Below are 25505 nucleotides of genomic sequence, written 5' to 3'. Positions count from 1 at the left end.
CCCCAGCCCAAGTGTGTCGGCATATCGCTCGTGAGACAGTAATGCTCTCCGCAAGTTGCATGCGGAAATGCGGCCACGAAACTTAATACGTAAACAGATTTAACTGACTGGTATAGTCTCCTTTAGCAGGGGTTCCTCTCTGAAGCGTGTTGAGACTGAGTTTTAGCGTGGTGTATCAACAGATTTCAACTTTTTTTTGGTTGCTGACTTCAGGAGGTTTAAAGTTAAAAAAGCTTCTACTTTGTCTTGGTCTACAATTAAAAAAGGCAAAAAAAGTTCAACAGGGAAAGAAAGTTTAATGGATTTTTGCATTAGCTTTTGGGTTCTTCTGTTTTTAATTTTCTAAGTAAATTAGCTGAGTGATTAAAAGTGCGTTTATTCAGGCATGCTATCCAGTGTTTTTTGAAAAGCTTGTTGATTAAATTAGGTGCTCTTTGGTGCTCAGCACTTCTAATCAAAACTGCTTCTGATCAGAACAGCAGGACTAAATCAGGAATTTCTCTGTGAATGGAGAACCCTGGATTAATGTGATCATTCCAGGCTGGGCACTTGTAACACATGTCTCCGGCTTCTGGCTTGTTAAGACAGAGTAGGGTATATGTGAAGGAAGAGAAGCTTATGCAGATTGGTCTTGGGGCCTGGTTACTTTTTTCTTCTTATTTAATCCCTCTGTTTTACACCTGCAAAAGGTGGGATGAATTATGCCGGAGTCACTAGGGTCCCACCAGTGGGAAGCAGGTGGAGACGAGGGAGGATCAGTCCCTTTAACTCTGGCATTCATCTCTCTGCAAGATTTTAGTAAATCAGATGTTTCTTTTGACCCCAAAGTAGCTACTTCTAAAACGTGAGCAGAGCAGCAACAGTTGTTGTGCTATTTGGCTGTAAACCCCTTTGGCAGATGCTGCGGGGAGTGGTGGGCTGTTTGCTTACATTTTCGCTATGGAGTCCCACTTGTTGCCATGGTGGACAGTACGTTCCTGTCAATAATTTGGCCTGGCGCAGCTTGCCTGCACTTACTTTTAAAACTTTATTGAAAGGGTTCAGCTGAAACAGAACAAGATCAGGCAGCTTTTGCCTTTTGGCGCTCTTGCCTGCCGTTGCGGGAGCCGGCAGCGTTGTTGCAAGAGGAGTTTCCCTGCTCGGCGCCCGGGATGCTCCTGCAAAAACCGCTCGCCTCTTCGTGTCCTGGAGCGCGGGTGCTGTCAAGTTTCTCATCTGCCCCTCATCTAAAGCAGCTCAGTGGTGCGGAGCGTGGAGTGAACGCTTAGTGAGATGTTTGGCTGGTGAATATGCCTTATTATTGCACAATGCCATCATGTTTGCTTTAAAAAGAAAATACTACTATAGGAAATTTTGCATGGCAGACAGCACACAGAAATGTTTGACTTCTGACAGCACACAGCAGTAATTTCATAATGGGGAGAGACGATGGTTGGTGCAGAAGGGAAAATACTGCTTTTCTTGTTTTCTTTTTTTTTTACCCCTTGAAAAAAACAACAACAAAAAGAAAACTTATTAAAACAAAACACATTTTTCTTTAAGTTTCAAAGTTACTGAAAGCAGGTTTTGAATTTCGTTCGGCAATTTGGAAAATCAGCTTGTTCCATAGCAGTCACTGGTACCTTGATTCATGACACATGCATGTTTTGAGAAGGAAAGAATAAAAGCGGAGCCTGCAGACAGATGTCAGCTTCTTGTTGTATCCCAGGATGGCAGTTTTAACCAATATTATCTTTATATGGAAGAGTGAAAGAACTGAAATACTATCTGATCCTCGGATTGATTATACAGCCCCACAAATCACTCCAGCTTGCTTCCTTCTGTACTGTGGTAGCACAGGTTAGCTTGCTCTACTTAAGGGTCTGTCAGGATTTTAAATGGAGTGTAATCCCCTATTTTTACAAGAGTTTACATCTCATCAGTGAAAGTTCACTCTCGGTTGAAATTTAACATGAAAGAGTCCGCCTAGAGAGAAATGTGATGGAAAATATGACTTTGGTGTGATTTATTTTTTTTATTTTTTTAGTTATACGAGCGGCTTTCTAAAAACCTCATATAAGTCTTAACGTTTTAGACTCCCTTTTGCAGTTCTCTAACTAAAACCAGCTTCGGTGTAAAAAGTTGAAACCTTAAACCCTGCTAATCCAGAGCAGGGACCGTTGCCTGTGCATATTAATAAAAAGTAGAAAAGGGCAAAGGGTTTAAACTCTGCAGTGTTGTCCGTTTTCATTAACTCTTTCTCCTCAGACCCATTCCTGGAAATACTCTGTATGGAGAATTACTGCTGCCTGTAGAAAGAATTCAGTCCCTGGAAGATGCTGATAAGTCAGCAGACCCCAGTTGCTGTAGTACTTGGGGACAGAAAAATAATTTAAGTGCTCAATAGGCTATGCTGCTGGGTTTTCTTGTTCTGGCTACTTGGGGGTAGAAGGGGCAGGGAGAAGCCTGGCGAGCGCTACATTCAAAGTGATGGTGTAGCTAGTTTATGCATATAATGGCCAAAATTCAGCTCTAGGTATCTATACGTGTGCAGTCTGTTTATAATATAATTCATATGAAGGCAAAGGGCTGGGGTTATGCTGATGTCAGGCTTGGTGAAAGTGGTCTCCTGGTGAATTGCTGGCTGGCGCTTTTGCTGTGTGAATGAGTACACCGTAGCAAGGTACAAGCATAAATTTAGCCCTCACCTCAAATCTCTGACAACTGAAGTGCAATCTTGGCACTGGCATCAACGATCTTTCCTTGCATGTAGGTCGTAGAGTAAGTGTACCTTAGTTTTATTTCCTAGGGGTGTTTTCATTTCCTTTCTAGTTCCTTTTATTTTGTGCCCGGTGTTTAATAATCTGAGGTCCCTCATGTACTTTTAGAACTGCTGCTCATCCTCTGGAGCTAAGCATATTTGTCAGTATTTCTTCAAGGTGTATTGGTGTACACTTCCATGTGCAGTGATTTGGTTGAACTTGATTGAACGAGGCTGTACCTGGAGCATGGGTATTGGCCAAGGATTATAGCCAGCAATCATGCTGGCTGTACATACAGAGAAACGTCTCTGTATTCTAAAGCAATAGTGAGACTTAAGAAGATCATTTAGAGACAAGACTGGTCTAGCTAACAAAACCCCTCCACTGCGTGGCATGTGTGAAGTGTACCCTGGAAAATGCACCTGGCTTTTGAGGAACATAACCATTTGGTCTGGATTTTAAAGGGTGCTCGTGGTCCCCAGGGGGTTAAAATTCACGTGGGAGCAGAGTGTTGATTCAGCACCTGGTCATGGCACTGTCTGCAAGGGAGGCTGGTGGAGCCATCATCAGGAGGACCTTTTCCCCGCACAAGGGTTACCACAGGCCTAGAGCCTTACTCCAGACTAGGGCTTGAGTTTGACCCCCCTCATTTTTATTTTTCTTTTCCCCCTTGATCATTAAAAGTCTGTGGGTTTGTGTGGATACGGGAAAAAGAGGGGGACCATGCTCCACTATTCTGCCCACGCATCCGTGTGGTGTCATAGAATCACAGGATGTCCTGAGTTGGAAGGGATTCACAAGGATCATCAAGTCCAAATCCTGTCCCTGCATATGACAACCCCTCAGTTCACACCATGTGTCTGAGGGCCTTGTCCAGTCTCTTCTTGAACACTGTCAGGTTTGGGGCTGTGACACCTCCCTGGGGAGCCTGTTCCAGTGCTCCACCACCCTCTGGGTGAAGAACCTTTTCCTAATGGTGACACTATTAGAGCAGGTGGCCTCACTTGTGTCTGCCTGGTGCTGCATCTTGAGCAATTTTACCCATTTTATGGTTGCCCACCTTACTTCTGATCACTATCGAGCCTCCTGCAAGGCTCCAACCTCTCACACAAGCAAACCCCCAGGCACCAGAGCCGGGCTGCAGAGCAGCAGTGGGTGGCTGGGTTTGATTTAGGCCCAGCTGGCGGGGTTCATCTTCTCTTTGTGACAAATAGTTTTTTTGTCTTGCCATCAGGCAGCCCAAACTCACAGCCTCCTTGTCCCGGAGGCAAGAAAACAGCAAGCCAGTGTCTGTTCTAGCACGATTGATAGCCCTGCTGGTAGGAGCATCAGCGCATGGGTGACGATGATCTACCGCTCTGCAGCCGCACGCTCTGAGCGGCCGGGCTGCCCCAGACCATCTCTCACAGCCACACGTGCACCTACTGTCACCAACTTACACCATGAGGAGGAGGACATGGCGGGGGAGAGAACTTTTCTTTATTGTATTTGCTATAAATGGGCTGAAAGTGTGTCTCTCTCTCTTTCTCCTTCCCTTCTCTCTTTCTTCTCCCTCGTTTTTTTGTAGAGGATGAAAGTCCTGGGCAGACCTATCACAGAGAGAGACGGAACGCGATCACAATGCAGCCGCAGGGTGGGCAAGGCCTCGGCAAGATCAGTGAAGAGCCTTCCACGTCAAGCGAGGAAAGGGCCTCATTAATCAAGAAGGAGATCCATGGATCTATATCGCACCTTCCCGAACCTTCTGTACCTTACCGCGGGACGCTCTTTACCATGGATCCCCGAAACGGTTACATGGACCCTCATTACCGTGAGTATTGACCACCAGTTCATTTTGGGATGCAAAGTTGGAAGGCTGTCAAATTTAATGCAGTTTTATTTGCCGCCTTGCATTGTCCCCAGGGAGAGCTGCTTTGTCTGGGCGGGGGTTGAGGTAATACAATCTTTTTCCTGAAGTTAAAAAGCAAGGAGCAGTTGCAATGCAGCTCAAAATCGTCACAGGCCTCTGCAAAGCAACTTCCACAGGACATGTCATCTGTTGCTAATCCTCCCCAGCCATCCAGGGTTGCATTTGCTCCACCTCCTTAATACACGGAGGAAAAAAGCCTCATTAAAGCAAGCACAGAAGGAAAATGAAACAGGCCTTAAAATCCATCTTTTAAAGCAAAGTTAAAGTACAGTATTAAGAGGAAGAAGGACTGTGCCTTGTACAATGAGAATTTGCTGAGGGGGGTGGGATTGGAAGGTTTATAGCTGTGCAGTGTTTTGTTTCTTTTTTTCTATTTTTTTTTGTTTGGTTGGGTTTTGTTTTGGAGGTTTTTTAGGGATTCACGTGTGTATTTCAGTATGTGGGATGATGGAGTGGTTTTGCAATTTTCTTCCCCAGCTACAGTTCCCTGAAGTTGTAAGGGGGGGGGGGAAAGGCAAATGGTTTCAACTTCTGACTTCCTGCTCAGGCATTAATAAAAAAGTAAGAAATTAACTGACACTTGAACACAGATGTGGAATGGATTTCTCCACAGGCAAAATATGAGGGGGTTAAGCAATTTTTTTTCATCTGCTTCTAGTTTACAAAAAAAGAAAGAGGAAAAAAAAATCATTTAGTTGTGTAGTAATGAAGTACATCTTGAGGTGTCAAGGCTTGTGCCTTTTGATTATAGATTTATCACCCAGTCAGGATACAGATTTGCCATTTAACCTTCCAGTCTCCAGTTCCAGATGACAGGCTTAAGACTCACAAAGAGGGGCCAGTCTTCGTTGTTTTTTTTTTTTTTCTTCCCCCCCACATCATTCAGAAATTTCAGTGTTTTAAGGCAAAAGGTCATTAGCCAGATGACTGATTAGTGAGGACAGCTGATTAGTGCATGTTTTTTTGTTAAAGAAAGTGCCAGGGATAAAAGCTAATTTTATCCCTTCATTAGTTGGGCTAGCAGCGAAGGGGAATGTTCACTCATCAGGGTGCAGATCAAAGTATGTCTCACACAACCTTAAGTCTCACCAATCTCCTTTTTAAAACAAAGTAAGAGCCTAATTGTTAAGAAGGATGGGAGGTGTTATCAGAAAGCGAACACTTGTTGTCCTTATAGTTTACGTGAGTATTTAGGGTAAAAGTTTGCAGGTAAGCTTTTGAGCTTTCTTCCAGCGTGGGCAGTCTGTTTCTCTACACCCTCCTCCTTCTCCTCCTCCTTTCTTGCACAGCCCGGCTCAAACCCTCTGGGGGAGTTACTCATCATTCTGCTGAGGAGGACGTGCTGCAGCACACCAGCAGCAGACCTTTCTGCTGGAGAGGCATGAATGTGCAGAGCAAACAGCCGCTCACGAGCAGCGGCGCGTAAGAATTCTAGCTTGAGGCTTGGAGGCACCGTTTGTAGCTTACGGTTTGTTAATGCAACCCCCAAATCACACTTAAAAAAGAAATAAAATATTGCTGGGGGAGCAAAATAGCTTCTCTGATTGTAGGCATTACAGCTGGGGAGAGATGAAATGTGTGACAAAAACAACCCCTCAAAAAACTAACAAACCTTATGCTGAATTTAGTGGTGACGATTGCCTTTTTGACTATCTGACCAGCTGCCAGCTCGCTCCTTAAATCTAGTTCAAAGTGTTATTGATACTACTGAAGATTCAGACTGAAGAAAATAGGCCAGCCAGTTGGAATGAGTCTGGGTGGTTTGCCTTTGGTTTATTTTATTTTATTGAATTTGCCTTTTGATGAGAGTTCTCCAGATTTAATTAAGCTGCTACGTCTGTATTATGCTAGCTAGTTACGATGTGTAAGCTACTAGAAAAACATTGATGTCAGAAGTTGAGAGAACAGCAGAAGTTATCCAGCATTTAACAGCGGAGAAACAGGAGATGAGTTAATTTTAAATGAGCAACAAGATCTTAAAGCAGAAGTCTAAGTCAGAAAACATCAGACGGACAGACCTGCTTCAGTGCTGCTGTAGCAAGTTGTACATTTGTACTTCCTGATTTATAAAATCCCTCAAGCTATTAGTGTCATATAAAGAGACATCATGCTTTTATTTACCTTTAATAGATGTGATACAGAAGGACAGCTGAAGACACGTATGTCTAGTTAGATTTATAGGAAAGCAGACAGGCTTACTGAAATTTTCATAGTAGTTGTATCATTTATATGTCTAAGACACGCTTTCATCAAAGTGGTGACTGCATTCAGACTGACACTTATAGTGGTCCATATGAAGAAGGCTGAATAATGTAAACACACCCCTGTCCCACTGTAGGAACAGGTGAAGAACCAACCAGCAAGGCTATTGTTCCCTTCCTTAGTTTCTTGCCAGTTTTGCTGGGCATATGGATAGAAAATACTTTTTAAATTCAGCATAGTTGGGTATGTAAACACTCACAGTAATTCCTTAGTTTCCCTGTGGTTGGAAAATATAGACTTTTCAAGATGCCTAATTTGTGCTTCTATTTATACCCACTTTGTATTTAAAAGTGTGGGCAGGCTTCCTGTAACACAGGAAAAGGGAAAATAACTTTTTGAAGAAGGACATCTGTATATTTTTATGGCAAGAAAAGAAAAAGAACGTTTAAGTCAATTGTGTGCGGAATTCATCTCCCTTCCAGGAGCTGCACTTATTAGAAACAACTTGAATGCTTAGCATTTCTACATGTAAATGTGCGTGTGTCTGCGGATGCGCTTTGCAGGACTTTATGTTGCTCTGATTTTCTTTTTTTTTCTTCCCCTAACTAAAATGACTGATGTTGTAAATGCTGGAAATAATAGTTACCATATATGTGGAATAAATACCTCATGGAGGGGGAGTTTGCTCTCCTGCAGAGCGTGGGTGGGGATAATGGTTGTGTTTCAAGTGGGCCAGCTTTTCAAACAGCTGAGATGAAACATGCAGCGGAGCTGGCGGCCCTTCTGCCCTGCCGGAGAGAGAGCCCCTCAACCATTGAGCAACTGAGAATGAGAGGGCGGCCTCGTGCTCCGCTCACAGCCCTCCGTCCTCCAAGAGATAAAAGGAAAAACATACAGGCCTAAACCAGAAACTTTAGTTTTCTGTCTTTATTTTCCCCCTGCGGATTTCTTAAGCACCGCTCACAAAGTTGTGGTGTATGTTTTGTACGTGTTTTTTTTTTTTTTTAAACAACTTTTTAAAGACATTTTTTCTTTTTGAAAGCATTAGGGCAGATGGCACCTCATCTTTATTGAGGAGAGCGGGGTTACTGAGTTTAATCACAGTGCTTCTTAAGTGGGTTTAAAACTCTGTGTTTCTCAAATACTGATTGCAGTGGTAGCTGGAGCCCCTTGTTAATGTAAATTCTGTCTCTAGAGGTGGGGCTGAGGCAGGGGAGGTGGGGATAGCAACTTCCCTTTGTTATTTTCTTCCTCAATTTTAATTCCCACGCAGATTTATGGCAGTACTAAGACTGCCTGTCTCACAAGTCATTCCTCATGGAAAAAATGAATCATTCCTGATGTAAACACTTCGATTTAAAACATACTGCTGGTATTCTTCCTTGGGTTTCACAGCTCATCTGAAAGAATTGTTAGTTCCTAATTAGTAAAACCTGAAGAATTATCTTAAGTAAAAAGCAATGACAGTTCAGTTGGCTCTGATCTAAAAGTTCATATATACATCAATGGCTCTGGCAGGATTCTCATTCTGGTACCTCCCTTCATCTCAAAGAGGTTGCACTGAATGCAGCTGAAAACAGGATCTCATTCTTTTTTTTTCCCCATCTTTCACTCCTTACTGAGGATTGATTCTGCTGGTTTTGAAGCTTCTGTATCTATCTGGGGAAGTGGGAACTGCTTAGTGCATGTTTCATAGGATTAACCCTCCAAAGGTATCGATTGCCCTCAGTTCCCACTGACTGTGCCTGGACTTGTGCTTTGTAAGGATCAGGCCCTGAATAAGTGCTGGGGTTAGATGACCCAGCGTTCGCACCATCTCAAAATCAATTTGCAACATGAACAAAAGACCACAGCAAGGAAAATACAGTCCTGGTTCACTAGGTGCACTTGTTCATTTATTGCGTTTTAATTTCTATTGACAAGAATTCCCCTTCCTTCATCTCCCCATAGAAAAGGAAAAAGGAAATTAGATTCTGCTTCTGCAAATGCAAACTGGTAACTGGAAACACTGTCTTAAAATGCAATAATTAGAAAGCAATGACATTTCATGGCAGTGTAGCTTGAACCACGATGGCCAGCTGTGTGTGGTGCATCGGGCAGTGAGAGCAGTCCAGGTTGCCACCAGCAAATGAGCTAATGGGAGGATGTCCCCATTTGCTTTGTAGAGAGGGGGGAACCAATGGCCTCTCTTGTCTCCCTGGGACATTTTGGAACTCCATTTTGGATATTCCCAAAGCAGTCACTTTTCTTAGCTCACTTCTAGCTTCCCAGTGTCACTGGCTGGCAGGAGCCTGAGGCAGCTTTTTAGAGAGGCTTTCCCTCCAGCCTTGTTGGAGAGTAAGAGAGTGTCAGTGAGGAATCCTTGTAGAGATTTAGGGCTGGGGTCTTTATAGATATTTAGAGGCTCTTCAGTTTCAAAGTGAGTTTGGCCTCTTAAATACCTCTGAAAATCTGGGTCCTACTTCTTCAGCTCTTTCCACAGCATTTTGTAGCAAAGGGGCTTAAGCGCTCTAGTAACAAAACACTCCACTGACAGTGATTTATGGGGTGCTTTCCAAATGTTGTCAAGGAGAGGCAGTTGAAAAAAAGTAAAATCTAAAGCTTTAAAAAAAACTCACAGGAAAAAAGCCTCTAGTATAAAAGGGAATGTCAGATTGCTAGTGTTAGCTGAGCAACTGAAAATTAAAATGTTTGCAAAAATATTTTTGGGATAAAAATCTAAAATGTGATAGTACCTTTCAATAGCATCCAACCAAAAAAAAAAAAAGTTACAGCTCTAAAAAAAAAAACTTGAGGTAACTTCAGTTTGAAATTTAGGAAGGTGCTGCAGACCTTGTAAGCTTAGGAGCAGCTTATAAATGGAAATATCTTCTCCAAGATGCCTCCCAAACGTCTGAGGTTGTGTTTGGAAAATTCTGCTTATGGCAAGTACTCCTGCTTATTTCACTGGAGCCCTTTTGTGGGATAAACAGGGTCTCTTGAGAGCCCTGGAGTTGCTGCCCCTGCGTGATACTCTCCTTCAGAAGTAACAATTGCACCCATAGATCTATGGCTGAAAGTGGCACATAGAAACATCCTTTCTTTTACTGGATTTTCTCTCTCCTCAGCATGAGGAGAACTGCCACTACCTGAGAGGCCTTGAAAAGTATTATCGTTAAGAAGCTAAAAGGTGATCTTTATCTTTTAGGGTTTGCTTGGGTTTCTTTGTTGGTTTGGTGTTTTTTTTGTTTTTGTTTTTGTTTTTTTTTAAATTTGTTTTGGTTTTAAGTTTATGTGAATATGTATATTTGAATATTGACTTCCCCCCCCCTTGTCATTACCAGTAGTATTAATTTCAGCTGGAAACTATAGGCAATGATATTGAAAGAGGTGATCTTGTCTGTGTGTGGAGGGTAGAGTAGGATATTTATGAGGTTTTTTATGGTCCTGTAATTCTTTTGGACTTCAAAATTTTAAAAAAGTCCTGAGGATCATGTTTAAAAAAAAAAATGAGCCCTCTGTGCCATCTAAGAGAATTTACGTGCCAGGCACTATTGGGCATGGAACCTTCTGAGAAACAGATGGGTTCTGTTAATCTCTCTTTTTTTGGTTGTTCAAGTGCATGTAAGCTGTGGGGTGGTTTGTTTTTGCTTTTTTTTTAAGGAATAGGGAAGATAAAGACAGAAGACAAATGCAAAAACACCTCTTTCACAGATTTGATTTGGTTTGTCAGCTAAAGCTTTTCTAGGTGCTTTACACTATGTATTTGTCGCATACTGCCTTCATGGAAGGAGACAGAATACATTGCTCAAAGCCATAGAATCATAGTTAAGAACTCTGGAAAAAAAGCCAAGAAATAATGTAATCCATCTCTAGCCTCCAGGCAGATCAGCTGTCCCTAAACCAGGAGAGAATGAAAAGCTTCGTCAGAGTTGGTGTGTCCCTTGATACATGGACATTTCTGTCTCTAAGAGCCTTGTGACAAGATCTGTAGTGGATTTGGACTGATCTTGCGTCCCTACATAGTAACTACTACAGCATCAGCAGCTGGAAGGTGGGGGAAAACATTTAGAAGACATCAAAATCTGGGCTGAAAAGTTTTGGTGAAGTTTCCTCTTCCCTCCTAGAGATCTTCTAGCATGCAGGAGATATGGTACTTCCCACTGCTGTTTTCTCTGGAGAAAACAAAAAACAAAACCAAAGCAAATCGAAACAACAAAAAACAACAACCAACCAAACAAAACCAAATCGGCAAACACCAAACAACAGCAAAACCCCCGAAAGCCCCACAGCCTGACACGTAACTGTTGTGCTCATTACTGCCATTTCAACAGACAAGCTCATTAGTTTTCTCTCTTTATTAGTTATCAGAGTGATCTTTGTGCTGTTGTAGAGGCTGTGTAGTGCAGAGGGTTAGCCAAGAATGACAGGTATGTAGAGAACTAGTGGGCAAAGGAAGATAAGCATAATTTGTTGCAGATTTTGAAGCATCCCATAATGCCTGAGGTTGCTGTCTGTCATTTAGAATTTTATGAGTGCTTTGCCCTGCAAGCATTTCTTGACCATGTTTGAAAAGCAGTCTCTGTCTTTGACTTGGTTGCTTAGAGCTTTAAAAAACGTTAGTCAGAACTCAGCCTCATGCAGCTTTTGGTGTCAGATGTGTTACCTGTATCTGTAAGGAGCTTTGTGGCTGCAACAACTTGAGTCTTTGCAGCAAAGCATGGGGAACATGTGAACCAAGTCCTGGTTCAATGATCATGATTTTCACAAAGAGCTGAAGTGGATTGTCCTGAGTGGGTGAGTACAAGCCAAGTACTTCACGGCTGTGCAATGATTTGCACTGCCAGGGAGATGATTCTCTTGCAGTAGTGGCCTTCCAGCTGGTTAACGGGATAGAGAGAAATCAGTTGCTTAAGCAGAGGTTTCAAGTGTCATTTTCATGCCTGCGAGGTTCTCAGGTGGTGTGTGTCTGCCACCCTGCTATCCTGTGTCGTACCTGTTAACTCCGTATGAATGTCTCTCATACCTTAGGGTTCTAAGATAGTACTGTGTCCATGTTTAGGAGCTGAATCCTTGTCAGTGTTTGAGTGTATAAATCAGTGTGCCTAAATGTATAAAATAAAGACTCCAATTCTTTTATCCCTGTCTCCACTGCCATCGTTCAGCTCTTGTGATGAACTGTGGCAATAATTAGATTGCAGAATAGCTAATATCTGCAGGGTACTCCTCTTTTTCTGACGTTCCCTTGTGTTAATTTTGTTGTGTGTGGGTGCTTGTCTCTGAGGTCTGGATGTGCATTGTCATTCCTTGGCTGGTACCCTTGGGGCTGGGGTGAAGCCCAAATGTTCGGGCACTGAAGGAGGCTATTGTCTCCCATAGATGGCCTCAGGCCAGGCAGTGGGGCCAGTGGCAGTGTGAGGGCACCGTGGACCTGCTCTACCGGTGGCATGGACTTGTCAAGGGAGGTTTTGAAAGGCAGCATGGTTCCTGTTGAAAAGGTGCACTTTCAAGGTTGTCCCATGGAAGTCTCTCAGCACCAGTTTTGGCCTCTTCTTGGAGTCCAGGGCTGAACAGGCCTTTACTTTTAAGGCAGTTTAAATGCTTTGGTTGCTGAACCATTTTCAGGATCACTAGCAGAAACAGCTTTATTCCTATTGACTGAGCCCAGTACTTTAAGAGGAGAGCCTCTTAGCCACAGCCTCTGCTTCCTTCTATTCACACCTAGCGACCCAATTAGCTTCCTCTTAGCCTGGGTAGTTTACACAGTATTCTCTAACCACTTGTTAAAACTGCTCAAATTACTTACAACTGGGACCCTTGAACTTGCTCAGTGGGTCACATGTGAGTTTGGAGATCATGTCAGGAACACTTCTCCCTTCAGTCAAAGTTCTGCTGGCTACCTTTTTTCATTTGTGATCATATAACTTACAGCTGAGGCAGCAATCACCAGTGTGGGGAACCAGTACTGTACTAAATATCAATGTACTGGTAACTGTGTTTTAAAGAGTACCACTGCTCTATTGCTGTGTGGTCAGTGGCATGTGGGGTGGTGGTTGCTACACAGTAGCAGGAAAGGCAGTGTGTTCATGGGGGTGTTTGTATGTACAGGTTTGTATATCATCTTTATACTTCCTTTTAAAAAGAAGAGTAATCACTTAAAAAAAACCAAAAAGAGTAAAAGAATGTGTTGTCTTTCAGAATTTGTCCTGCTGAGTTTTTGGAGTTCAGCACAGATAGCTCCCCAAATAATGGAATTGCTTTCTAATCTAACTGTGCTTGTTTCTTGCTTCACACTGAATAACGTATTGGGAAGCATCCGCCATTGTTCATTACTGGTTTCCCTTTCACATTTCAGTGCTGCCCCGAGCCATCATTTTTCCCAAACAGCCGAACGGCACTGATCCAGAACCCAATGAATTCAGTGAATCAAGAGCTGCTGGCTTCAATGAACTTTGTAATAATCCCCAGTTGCCTTATATTCTATCCTTTCATCTTACCTGCTTCTTGTGCTAGTTGTAATTTAAAATCATAATTCCCAAGGATCCATGTTACCATTTCACAAATGAAGAGCCAAACATTGTTATTCCTCTATCTATAGTCCCCTGTTGAAGTAGCTTATGGTAACACGCCAAAAGTAATGGCATATGACATACTTTCAAATAAATGGCTGATTATGGTAACAGCTGAGTGTAACACCATACCAAGTGTTGAAGCAAATAACTAATGAGGTAAAGTGCGCTGAAATAAATTTCATTCCAGCGTGTCACACTCCTTAGTGTAAAAAGGTACTGCATTTGATTTATATGGTGTGGTGTTGTTTGGTTTTTTTTTTCCTTTTTCCTCCCCTCTCACCAGTCTCCTTCAGATACAACTGTTGAAAGCCTCCAGCTTTGGCCTTGCTTCCAGTTAGACAAAGCTGTTGAAATGAAACTGGGTTGCTTGGGTGAATAAGGTTTTTTGGATCAAAGCCTGTGTTATGTATAAACAGTGGTTGCTCACTGTACCGGGATGGACCAGCATGGTACGATGATAGGAAGCTGTTGGCACCAAAGCCATTTTTCATGCTGGACAATATTTGAGTTGGCGTCAACACCGGTGATCTACAGTGTTTTAAACAATAAAATTGGTGCCAGACATCAAAACCATTAATTCCACAGGAGTGGAATATTTTTTTCTTCTTTTAACTAAAAGGGAGAAGAGGAGCACTAGTCATATATCACTGACTAATCATTGAGCTGCCCAGTACTTGGGATGATTATTTGGAAAGTCTGGTATATAACCTGCTCATACATGCCCCTACTTTGCCTGAGATTGGCAGTGACCATGGTCTGTGCTTAGTGTTCACTCTTACAGGTTTTCAGTTTTTCTTGACTTGTAAACTTGAGTACAGAAAATTAAAACAAGCTTATAGGCCTGTAAAGCCAATGGAAGAAACCCCTTATAAAAAAGATCAAAGGTCTGATCTGCTTTTGTCTGCTCCCCTGGAAAAAATTGCAAAACCTGAATGAAACCCAAAATGCTGGCCTGTGAAAGTGTTCTGGTTTCTTGTGGGGAAATGGCACGTCTCTTCAAGGACTGTAGTTATTTATCATTTACATCACACATCCTACGTTTAGTAGTGCCTTCCATCCTCTATGCATTATAAACCAGAAAGGCAGGTTGAGGACATGGGCTGTTGTATTGGTTCCTCGCATAGTTTTGTGTGTATACCGCTCTGAAAAGGTGGTCTGTTCAGGGAGACTAAAGTGTGCCACATCTCTGCATCCTGACCTACCTCCCCCTCTGGGAATTTTTGCAGACAGCCTGTGGGAGCAATTGCCTGTGTTGTGCTAACACATGGGGCTTGCCTGGACATGCCAGGTCCTGTGGGACCAGCGGGGTCTAGGCCAGCTGCTGCTCAGGCCATGCTTGAAAGCCGGCAAAGCGCAAGGCTGACTTGCCTTATCTTGAGGGGTTGGCCTCTGGGATGACTGTAAGGAATGATGTAGGCACGGATAGTGCTCGTTAAGGCTACACAAGGTATTGACACAGCTCTCTGAGGAAGACAGTCACCTGAAACGGTGTGCTCTGATGGCTGTTGAGAGGTGACTGTTGTATTTTCTTATGAGAGGCTGGTGCTAGCCTGACAATGCACTGTGGTCCCAAAGCACTAAACTCCATTGTGAGAATTGTCGTATGGATGGGAAGGAGTCATCTTCAACTTGAAAATCCTTCTGAGCATGCCTCTAGGCCAGGTTAATTTGGCAACATGTGCCAATAGGTCTTGGCTCCAGAAAATGCTGTGATCTGTTCAGAGTTCTCCATGTAATGCCTTTTAAAATTACAGAATCACAGAATGTTAGGGATTGGAAGGGACCTCAGAAGATCATCTAGTCCAATTCCCCCCGCTGGAGCAGGAACACCCAGATGAGGTTACACAGGAAGGTGTCCAGGTGGGTTTTGAATGTCTCCAGAGTAGGAGACTCCACAACCTCCCTGGGCAGCCTGTTCCAGTGCTCTGTCACCCTCACTGTGAAGAAGTTTCTTCTCATATTTAAATGGAACCTCCTGTGTTCCTGTTTGTACCTGCAGAGCCACAAATTAACATTCAAACCCTATGTATCTCCTCCCTGTTTGCTGTGGTCTTTGCTTATCTGTGTGTAATGATGAGAGATGATGTGTCCGGCTCAGCTCTTTGTAGAATCTTGCCATTTATGTGGTCAGTTGAATTCTCTGTGGTTTCTCAGGAAGCTTCAAAAGCAGAAAATGCTTTTCCTTTCCTGCTTCCATCCTGCTGTGTAATACTTCCATGAGCCTCACCTAACTGCAACCAGTGCCACCCTTTTTATTTTGTCAGTGCAGGGAACTCAGAGGTGCTGCCGACAGACAACGTACTCTTCAGCCTAGCTTTACTTTGGTTCTTGTTCTTCTGACAGTGCCACGTGCTTAGAAGAAAAGGACTGGTCCAGAATTGACTTACTGCAAGAATGGGAAAACAGAGGTGGGAGCTGTAGCGGCATTCCTCCTCAGCCCAGCCTTTATAGGATGGTGGTGACTTGTATATTGTGGTCTTTATCTATCAGAATAGAATCCGATGACAACACCAGGGACCCATTCTCTGTAACTCTGGCTGATCCCTACTGGAAGTACATGTCACCAAGACAGTGGGAGCGTGATTGCCAGCGTATCGCTGTTTATAAACTGAAACCCTGATGCGTGACGTTCGTGGTAAAACTACATCCCTGTGTGTGAGCTGGGTGTGTACTTTATGGCAGTGTATGCATGTGTCTCAGGTAGCAGAGCTGCTATTTTGTTTGGGCTGGCTAACTCCTTTTGTTTTAATCTAGAATTAATCCGGCACTGTTACAGTATGATGGACACTGGTATTATAGGATATTTGTGTGCAATATGGGATGCATGCATACACTGCTGTGATTTGGTGTTTTCTCTGAGGCTTGTTGCTTCCTGGTTATTTCCCTGCTTATTTTTGTAATGTGATTTTTCATATACTTCTGTATCATGAACCTTTTTGTTTTTTAAGCTATCTCTGATATGCAGCTTTCGTATCTTGGCTCCCAGCAACATTGAACCTCATTGTAAAGTCCCTTCGTGTAAAAGCCATCTAGTTATAACTCTCAAAAATAAGAGGCTTGTCTCCTGAGGACAGCTCCATATTGCGGGTGGAGTATAATCCTTAACATTGTTTTTTTTGCTTTCAAATAGCTGGGGACAGTAAGTCAAGGAGTGAGAACTCCCTTTGTTTCATGTAGTGTGCGTTGCAGGGAAAGAATGTAACAGAGCAGAAAATGAAGAAAGACATAAAAGAATTTCAGCTCAAGGAGGTCAGATCCATCACAGGCTTAGCGTTGCCTTCAAAGATGCCTGGGACAGGTGGCAGTTCAAGACAATCAGAGGAGAAGCATCCGCTAGCGCCGAGATAAGGGATTCTTGCAGAATCCTGCTATCTGGTCCCAGTTTGCTTTGATGTAACTCTGCTAGAGAAGACTTCTGGGAGCAGGCTACTGCTTCCCTCTGCGATAGGCTGCTGTTGTTCAGCCTTTCAAGGTCTCATTACAGTGGTCCTTGAGGATTAATCCTCTTTAAGGTTTACATGGGAATGGTTTTGTCTGAAGGCCCAGCCAGGGACCTCAGTAACCACCTGTACAAAGCATTATTGCATTCCTTCATTCTGTTTTTTTAAGTGGCTCATATTTAACAGTACTTGACAGAAAGTAAAACCAAACATCTCGCCTTTTTTGCTTCCCTCTTTGGCTATTACAGAGTTTTTGTTGAGCACAGCTTGAGCAGTCCTTTGCAGACACTGAACCATTAGCAGTATATTGTACGCTTCCGGTTACTCTACTAAGCCTGCTGGTTTTGGCAGTCCTTCTTTCTCTTTTCTTCTCTTGCACCCACCCCCCTTTCTCCTTTTTAAAGGAAAGGAGTGATGATGTTTAGCTTCAGAACTCAGAAATCATCCCATTGCTGACTTATTCCCGTGCCAGCACTGGTGGATTTTGCATTCACACCATTCTGCTCAGGGAGGAGGGTTCAGGATAAGGGAATATTATAAGTTATCAGCGTTATTTTATTAAAAAGAAACATCTGCAGTTATAGTGGTTTGTTTATGAAAAACATTTACCATTTTCTTCAAGGAGCAAGGCCTACTCCCAGTGAAATAGCAGCAGGCAGTGTGCAGCAATGATGCCTGCGGGAATCTCACCCTGCGTTAGGTGATGCTAAGGGAAGCAAGTGCCTTCCAGCTTCTCCATGTATTCTGTTACTGATACTGTTTCTGTGTAACTCAGTTACAGATCTGTGTCTTGGAGATGGAAAAAAGGTATGCAGCCTTGATTCCATAGAAAGGGACTTTACTCTGAACTGGATTTTTTTTTCTTTACTGTCATTCATTATTCCCCCAATTGAACAAAGTGGTACCAAATCATTTTGATATTATAACTTTAAGTTGAGGTAAAGGAAGACAAAGGTTCATGCTGGATAAGTGAAAACAGTATCAGTGGTCCTGGCAGCTAAAAGTAAGCTTACTGCTTTGAGGGTAATAAATAGCTTAAAGGACCCTAAGGGACTCTATCTCACAGTGGAAGTCCTTAAGTTTAGCTCTTCTGAACCCATATTAAGCAGCTTGATGACCCTAATTCAGTTTATTATGAAAGGTGATAGTGTGTTTTATTTTTTAAAAAAATATATTTCTGCCTTGAAAACTAAGCAATACCTGTAAGTTGGATCCTTTTGGGGTAAAATAATGGGTTGTGCGTTGTTGCCTACAGAGTACCTGGTCATTAGTTATGTAGTGGTTTTACTTCATAAAGAAAAAGCAAGCAAAGAAATGCCTTCACAAGCCTTCTGGGTTGTTTTTGGAGTGTTCTGTTTGGAAGTTATGTAGTGTGGTGAAAAATGCTCGTAATGCTTGTATGGCAGATTAGTTTTCTTATATATAAAAGTATTATAGGAAACCCTATAGCTAATGCTGGCTATATAAAACTGTATGGTGCCATTATTACCATAAATATGCCTGTGACCTTCATACACTCTTACGTTGCCAAACTGAACGTAATTTAACAGTAATGCACATATTTAATTTTTACTGTAGTTGCAAAGATTGTTAAATTCTGCCCATACAAATCTTTTCCCTAATAGCTAATTCTGAGAAGGTGAGAGGATGGGAGAAGCAGAAACTAGGGAAAAAAAGGTTAAGTAAAATAAAGGTCATAAAATGTGTCATGATGTGAGGTGCTGTAGATCCCTTCAAAAAGACCTGTCTTCTGAAGAAATACAGGCAAATTCTTGACAGCCTAACTTTATACACACAGACACACCTGTCTGATTTATATATACACATGCAATCAAGTGCTCTAGCCATACTCTTGGTGCGTATATTGAATATGTATATAAATAGAATAACCTATATTTACTGTTTCCTAAGATACAAATCCTTTGAAAAACATGATGTTAAATTTATGTTCCCTTCTCTAATTTCATGTTAGAGCCAGTTGTTAGCAATTTAGACTCCTATAGAATTATTCTGAAGGTTGCTGATAATTTTCTGTAAAATATAGGGAGTGCAAGGTTTGTTTTTCCACCTGATGGCAAATGCACGAAAATTGCCAGTGCTAAGTATTTAATTGAATTTAATGGCTGTTTGTGTAATTTCAATGTAAGGTGCCATTATGAAGCGTCACTTCAAACCAAAAGTCAACACCACAGTTTAGCAACAGTTCATAATATAGCACATGATTTTTAAATGTGTTTCAGGTGGAAAAATGTGCACACCTATACCAAGCCAAATCGTGACCTGTTCTGTAAACAGCCCTGGCTTCTTTCCTTTTTCATCCTAAATGCAAAGGGGCTGGACAAAGAGGAGGTGCTGTTTTCAGACAGGTTGATGGGAGTCTCATGCTGCGCTCCAAGGATTCAGCTGCACAGTCTGCAGTAAGGTAGAAATGGATGGAGTTGCCTTCTGGGGCCTGGGACTGAGTCCGGGGCTTATCTTTACCCAGCCTCTAAGAAATAATGTCTCTCGGAGACAGGGAAGTACAATGACCAGCTCTTGCACTGTTTGTACATACACCATGGTAACATTTACTAATATTAGTATTAGTGTTTTCTAAATGACAAAAGTACCTAGTAATCAGCAAGGGTCAGCCATCCTGGAAGCTTAAACTGTAAAGTTCAGCCATTCTTTCATTGTGAGAGGAAAACAATATATGAAAATGAAAACCTAGTGTTTTGGGGTTTTTTTCACTCGCACATAAACAAAAATACGGTATTTGACTTTGCTCAGTAGGAGAACAAGCATAGAAAACAGAACTCCTGAAAAAAAAGTTTTCCAGAAAGAAATAATTGGCTAAAAATAGGGTCTTGAAAGTCCTTAAATAAATCTGCTACAGCAGATGTGACCCCAGTCTCTTTATATGTATATTATTGTATAGATGTGTGTAGGTGCAAATATATATTACATATACCAGAAATTTCATTGCAGCTTTGGGGCTTTATACTTCTAATTAGTCTAAAAGTTTTCAATGGTATTAAATTCTATGTTTTGTATTAGTAGCAGGAGCACCTTACCTTTTTATTAGGAAGGAAGTAACAACATTGAATTGTATTTGACACTATTTTCAGACTAACAAGTGTGGAATGGACTAGTGGTTGTTCAAAGTAAGCTTGATGGTTATACCACACTGTCTTTATTTGCGTTTAGAAAATACTTACCAATCTGAAAATGAAAAAAGCAATACAGCAGAAGTGTGTGTGTGTGTGTGTGTGTGTGTTAAGTATTTACATACATAGATGCTATACAGCTGCTGAATGCTCTCATTAGCACATATACATTTATTTTAGAAGTGACCACAGTAATTGTAGATGCAAGTCCTGCAAGAAGCAATGGGTACTTAAGTTGTTCATTAAATGTAATGGGATCTCTAAGAACTGTAGGCATTCACCTTAGTTAAATTATTTCAGTGAATGCTAGTTGCTAGCTATTGTGTTAAACTCTTAGTATAGATTCAAATCATATTAACCAAGAGTTTGATTAGGAAAAAATGAAAAATAGCTGGATGGATATCCAGACTGTCTTCCTTTGGAGCCTTTTGGGGGATCTCCTTGTAAACGACACCTCTTTCTTTGCTCTTTGCTTTCCATCAAGCTTGTCCAAAGTTTTCTCCTTATTTTCTGTGAAATATTGTGCACACTTCCTTCCTTTCCAGACCTGGCTTTGTCCATGCTTGAATATCCACAGGAGCATCTCTTTTTCTAACTTCTCTGTACACTTTTTTTGATTAGAAGTTATTTCTTTTTGATATTTTGGTCATCTCTGTTTCATTGTTGCTTTGTACATACCTTGATTTTTTTGTTAGGTGTCATTTTTTGAGGAAAAAAAGGAAAGTAAATCTTTCCCTCTGCTCAAAAAAGTAGTTTTTGAAGATACTGAAGGATTTGTTAAAGATGATTCCTCATAAATAAAGTCAGCACAGAGCAGCTAGTAGTGGAGAATGTTTTCATCTTTGGCCCATGTTGTTTTTTCAAACAATGAAACAAACCTCCAGGGATTGATTAAGAGGGTCCCCATATCGTGTTCTGCATGAAGTGCTATTTTTCTCTCAAAGCAGTATACACAGACCCATTTCCCATTTGTAGCAACTGTCAGGCACAAAAGTTGAGATTTGTTGGAGATATCCAAGGAAGTTTGTGTCAAAGCCATAAATAAAAATCTCTGTCTAATGTGCTAAGCCCATGCCTTACTAATTAACTAAAAAAGACTTTCAAACTGGATTCAAATCTCTATTACTAGCCTGATTTTCAATTTGGGTAATTTTTTCTAACCCTTCATTTATAGATGATCCTTCAAAGTGGTTTTATTTGCCACCATTTTTTCCCATAAAGCTGTTTAAGAACTGGGATTGAGTCAGGAATTTGATAGTGGCTTACTGCTTAAGCTGTAAACATTGATTCAAGAACCATGTGGAGTCAAACTACAGCTTGATGCAGCAATGTAAATGAATGGCTGGGTTTTGAGAAGTGGTGATCATTGACACTGGAAGTTCTTGGGTGCCTAGTAATTTGAAGATGAAGAGTGTTTTCCCTTAATTATGTCTCAGATTAATGGGATTTATACTCTGAATTCCTAGTGAGGTGAATATTTTTTAAGATCCTACTCTTAAAGCCTAATGTAGTGGTTTCTGATTTCTGAAAATCTTGGCCCTAACTTCTAGTTTGGAATTTCAATATCTTCTTTGTGTGTGTTTTGCCAGTAACCAAGGTGAAAATAGGCAGTGCTGTAATGCACGTGGTTAATTCTACTTCATAATAGAAGTGCAGGTGTTGTCAGGTGTGCAGTGAGTGCAGCGGGTCTCAGAGGAGCAATTATCAGTCTGACCAGCTCTACTCACACCTAGATTTTTACATGATGGCCTCATTTTTTCCCCACTTACTGAAAAAGTGTGTGTTTTGTTGTTGGTGGTGGTAATTTGCTTTGGTTTGGTGTTTTGGTTTTTTAATAAGAGAAGTACTCAAGCTTATTGTCATATTGCGGTGTTTACTCATGTCCTTGTATTCCATAAACTGCAGATTGCTACAAAAAGTCTCTTGAAGTTGAGTATCTGCTTAATTGTTGCCCCTAATAGAATGCTTTCATGAGACAAGGCTGAAACTTTGGGTACCCTCATAGAATAAAAAAGGGAATTTGGATGGAGAAGTTAGTGCAAGGACCTCATGGGGAAATTCCCAAAAGAAAACACTCATTTTAATAGCCAGTTACAGTTGCTAAGTGACAACAGTGGAGTTAACCTGTCTCATAGTTTATACAGTCCCAGCACTTACGAATGTGAAAATTAATAGGTAAGGCTGTCATAAATCTCACACTACCCACATAGTAAATAAGCACATTATTTTTAGCAACTTTTAACTACATCAACTCAAATCCAACTAATTACTAGTTGGAATTTTCATTTTGGAGTAGGAGACAGGCTAAATTAGTCTGAAAACCCCAAACACTGCTCTTATAGCTGTAATGTCAAAATACTAAGAACTACACAAAAATCTTGCATAAAAGAGTAATAAAATCAGTATATTATGCTAAGTACTTCTTAAAGATGTATACCTTAAAACCCCAAGTACCAGCCACTAGCTATACATTAAATTCTTACTAAAAGTCTGTGTTGTAAACATTTCCTTTCAAACTCTCTGTACAGGATTGTACAAGGGAATCTTTTGGGGACATCCTAAGTGCTAACCAGGAATATTTGCTCTCAAACAAACTTATGAAACAGGAAACATGCTGACTTAAAACCGTTTGATAATGTGATAGAATACAATTGTAAAATCTCATCAGTTTAGTCTCTGATGTTATAGGTTCAGATACACGGGGAATGTATGTTCCCTTACCTGATAAGGATACAAGGACAGAGTCAAATTTATGTCCACAGCCACTCCTTTAGTTCCTTTTCAGTTACTAAGGTTTTGGAAGGGATTTGTACACTTCTGTCACCTGGCAACTTTAAACAGACTTTTGAAACAAGTTGTGTTTGGAATAGGCAGTTTTAGACCATTATTACATGGAACAGATCTGGATATCCCTGGCATTCTCCAAAATGAGATATTGCTATGACTTCTCCTTAGTTAGGAAGCCTTTGGAAAGTGAATGACTCCCATGGTGACATAAGTTCAGCTCAAAGTTGAGCTTTGACAAAACTTTTGGAGAAATAAATACCATGAAGGAAGATCCTGCCCTTCCAAAAATCCCACGTGTGTTGCAGTTAAATGGGGGTTCTGCCATGATAATTAAATGAGTTGATCTTTAGTGCCACATTCCTGTGCACTGCATGAAGTGATCTCCCAAGCCCACTAACACTTTACCAGTGCTGGCTAAACCACCACTTCAAACCACAGCATTAATTAAACTGAATTTTGTCGCAAAGCATGTACCTGCCGAGTGTGGAGGCACTAATGAAATTCATGTAGCAAGAAACACAAAAGGTAGGATTGAGTATCTCACAATCACTTTCCAAAGGTGATGGTTAGTGAAGATGTGTGCTCTCTGGGAGATTTTTGTTCTTGATAAACAGAGCAAGTGGGAGTACTGTATGTCGTGTCTGCTCGTTGGCAGCAATTACAATATTATATTTAATTACACAGATAGGGTTTATGTACATTATAACCTCCATAAACAGCAGGCATCAATCAGTGATCCTAATTTTTCTTGCCTTCTTTTGTTCCTACTCTTGCTCTGAAAAAATGAAGGAAAAACAAACAAATAAACAAACACGCACCCCTTCCCTCAAAGAAAAACAAAACTTAACACACCGCTACCAAACAAACAAACAAAAACCTCAAACAAAACACCTTCATCACAACCTTGCAAGAAGAGGCTGGGAAGTGTGTAATGAGCAGTACTGCGCTGATACGTTTTAATAAGTATTAGTTTACGGCACACCACAACAGAAAGCAAATACATGCAATTACTTGCAAATTTCTTCAGTGTTTGTGCTTATAAATCTCTGCCTAAGTCTTCCCAGCTGGGAGTTAGGCTGGTCTTTCTGCTGTGGAAGCAGGGCTTTGTTCTCATGTTCAGCTTCGGCTCCGTCTGGAATAATTCAGAAACATATTAGATAGATTGCTGCTCCCAAAAGGCATAATGAAATAACCTTCACTCCCAGCCTTAGGGAAATAAGCACACAATCAGGGTTTGGGCAGATTTCTCGATTAAACAAAGAACTAACTGTGCACAAATTGCTCCATAACAATTTGTAAAGAGTCCACTTTATAAATTTCTTGCAGATGTAAAGCTGATATTTTTTAATCAGAATGGTAGGGCTGTTAAAGTTGAAATGTCTTCAACATTCTTCCTTTGCTCCACAATTAGTATCAGAAATATTTAGATTTAAAATGGAATTGGTAACACATCCTGGGTTATTTTAGATTTATTTTTGGGAGTCAGTGAAATGCAATGTCAAACCCTAGCTAAAATCTCCGTTTAATACATACAGTGAACTTAATCCATCTGGAATAGATTCAGGATAACCTGCTGCTGTCAATTTTTATTTTGTTTAATTTCATATGGTGTTCAGCAAAGGAATGAAAAGTTATTGCACTTAATGTTGTTGTGACTTAAGGTGTTCTCCGGTCAAATTATTCAATAAATCAAAATCAGGCTCTGGTTGTAGCTGCTAAGTGTTGTTTAGAATAGGATATTTAGGAGATTTTTAGCAGTTTTCCATTGATTGAACAAGACACACGTGTCATGCAAAAAGCATGCAGTATTTTGATGAATAGCTGTATTAGATGGCAAGTCTAGGGACCCAGTAAACACAACTTTGTATTTTACTGGCCTTTTTTTTTTAACTTGAGGGCTTCGGTATAAAAGAAAACCCCACTTGAGTGTAATGCTGATGCCTTATCGTTTATCTATTATACAACCCACGCTCTTATCCTCCAAAATCTCCCCCGACATTTAAAAATACATACCTATTTTCTATACATTAGCTTGCCACTGATTACCTTGTTTTTCAGCTAATTAGGTGGTTCAAAGTCCTGCTCTCACCTAAATGTGCAAGAATATCGGAGAATGGTAGAGATTTTCAGGCCGTCCTTTCTGTGAAGCAAGGTTTCTGCTCCTTAGGCTGGTGTCTGCCTGCATGTCTGGCTCTGGTTCTCGATCTGCTACGTCCAGATACCAGAGCTGAAGGCAGACCTGCACTCACATAACAGAAAGCAGAATCCATTCCTCAGTTTCCTATGTCACGCGCCTAAGAGGAGCTGTGCTTGTATCAGCACAGCTGTCGGCAGATGCTGGTAGGTCCTGTTTCTACAAGCACAATGTTCAACTTCAGTTTAAACTGACTTGATGTTAAAAAAAAGAAAAGTGACCTTTTGTCAAAATGCACGCAGCTGCTTGCTATGAAGTTGTGCTGCTTGCTGAACCAGCGCAGCTTGAGTCGCTCGCACCAGCTGCTGCCTGGACCAGCTCTCGAAGACCGCAGGTGTCTGTGCAGGCTGGGGAGATGCTCTTGCAAAGCTTGGGCTGAGCCTGTGGCACGCTTAGTGTTTCCCCCTAGAACATCATCTGTCCACTGCTAGGCACTGACAGTAGGTTATCAGTTTGGGAGGTTTTGACTTGGAGGCTCTCTGCGGTGTTTTACCCTTTGTGAGTAACTTACAGTTCCCCATGCAGGCTCAGCTGG

The 25505-nt window shown here is 41.4% G+C and overlaps 1 protein-coding gene across 2 annotated transcripts in view; it reads left to right on the top strand.

Annotated features, from left to right (window-relative positions):
• GLI3 (GLI family zinc finger 3) overlaps window positions 1–25505 on the top strand; it is a gene marked incomplete at its 5' end in the record, with an annotated part of 196013 nt that overhangs the window by 47691 nt on the left and 122817 nt on the right. For both annotated transcript variants that reach the window (XM_080340446.1, XM_080340445.1), the window contains one exon: window positions 4309–4551. In XM_080340446.1, the coding sequence (XP_080196572.1) occupies window positions 4309–4551 (243 nt within the window). The remainder of the gene's footprint in view (window positions 1–4308; window positions 4552–25505) is intronic.

Source organism: Nesoenas mayeri, assembly GCF_963082525.1.
Source record: "Nesoenas mayeri genome assembly, chromosome: 2".
Taxonomy (NCBI): domain Eukaryota; kingdom Metazoa; phylum Chordata; class Aves; order Columbiformes; family Columbidae; genus Nesoenas; species Nesoenas mayeri.
This window is presented reverse-complemented; position numbering and strand designations above follow the sequence as displayed.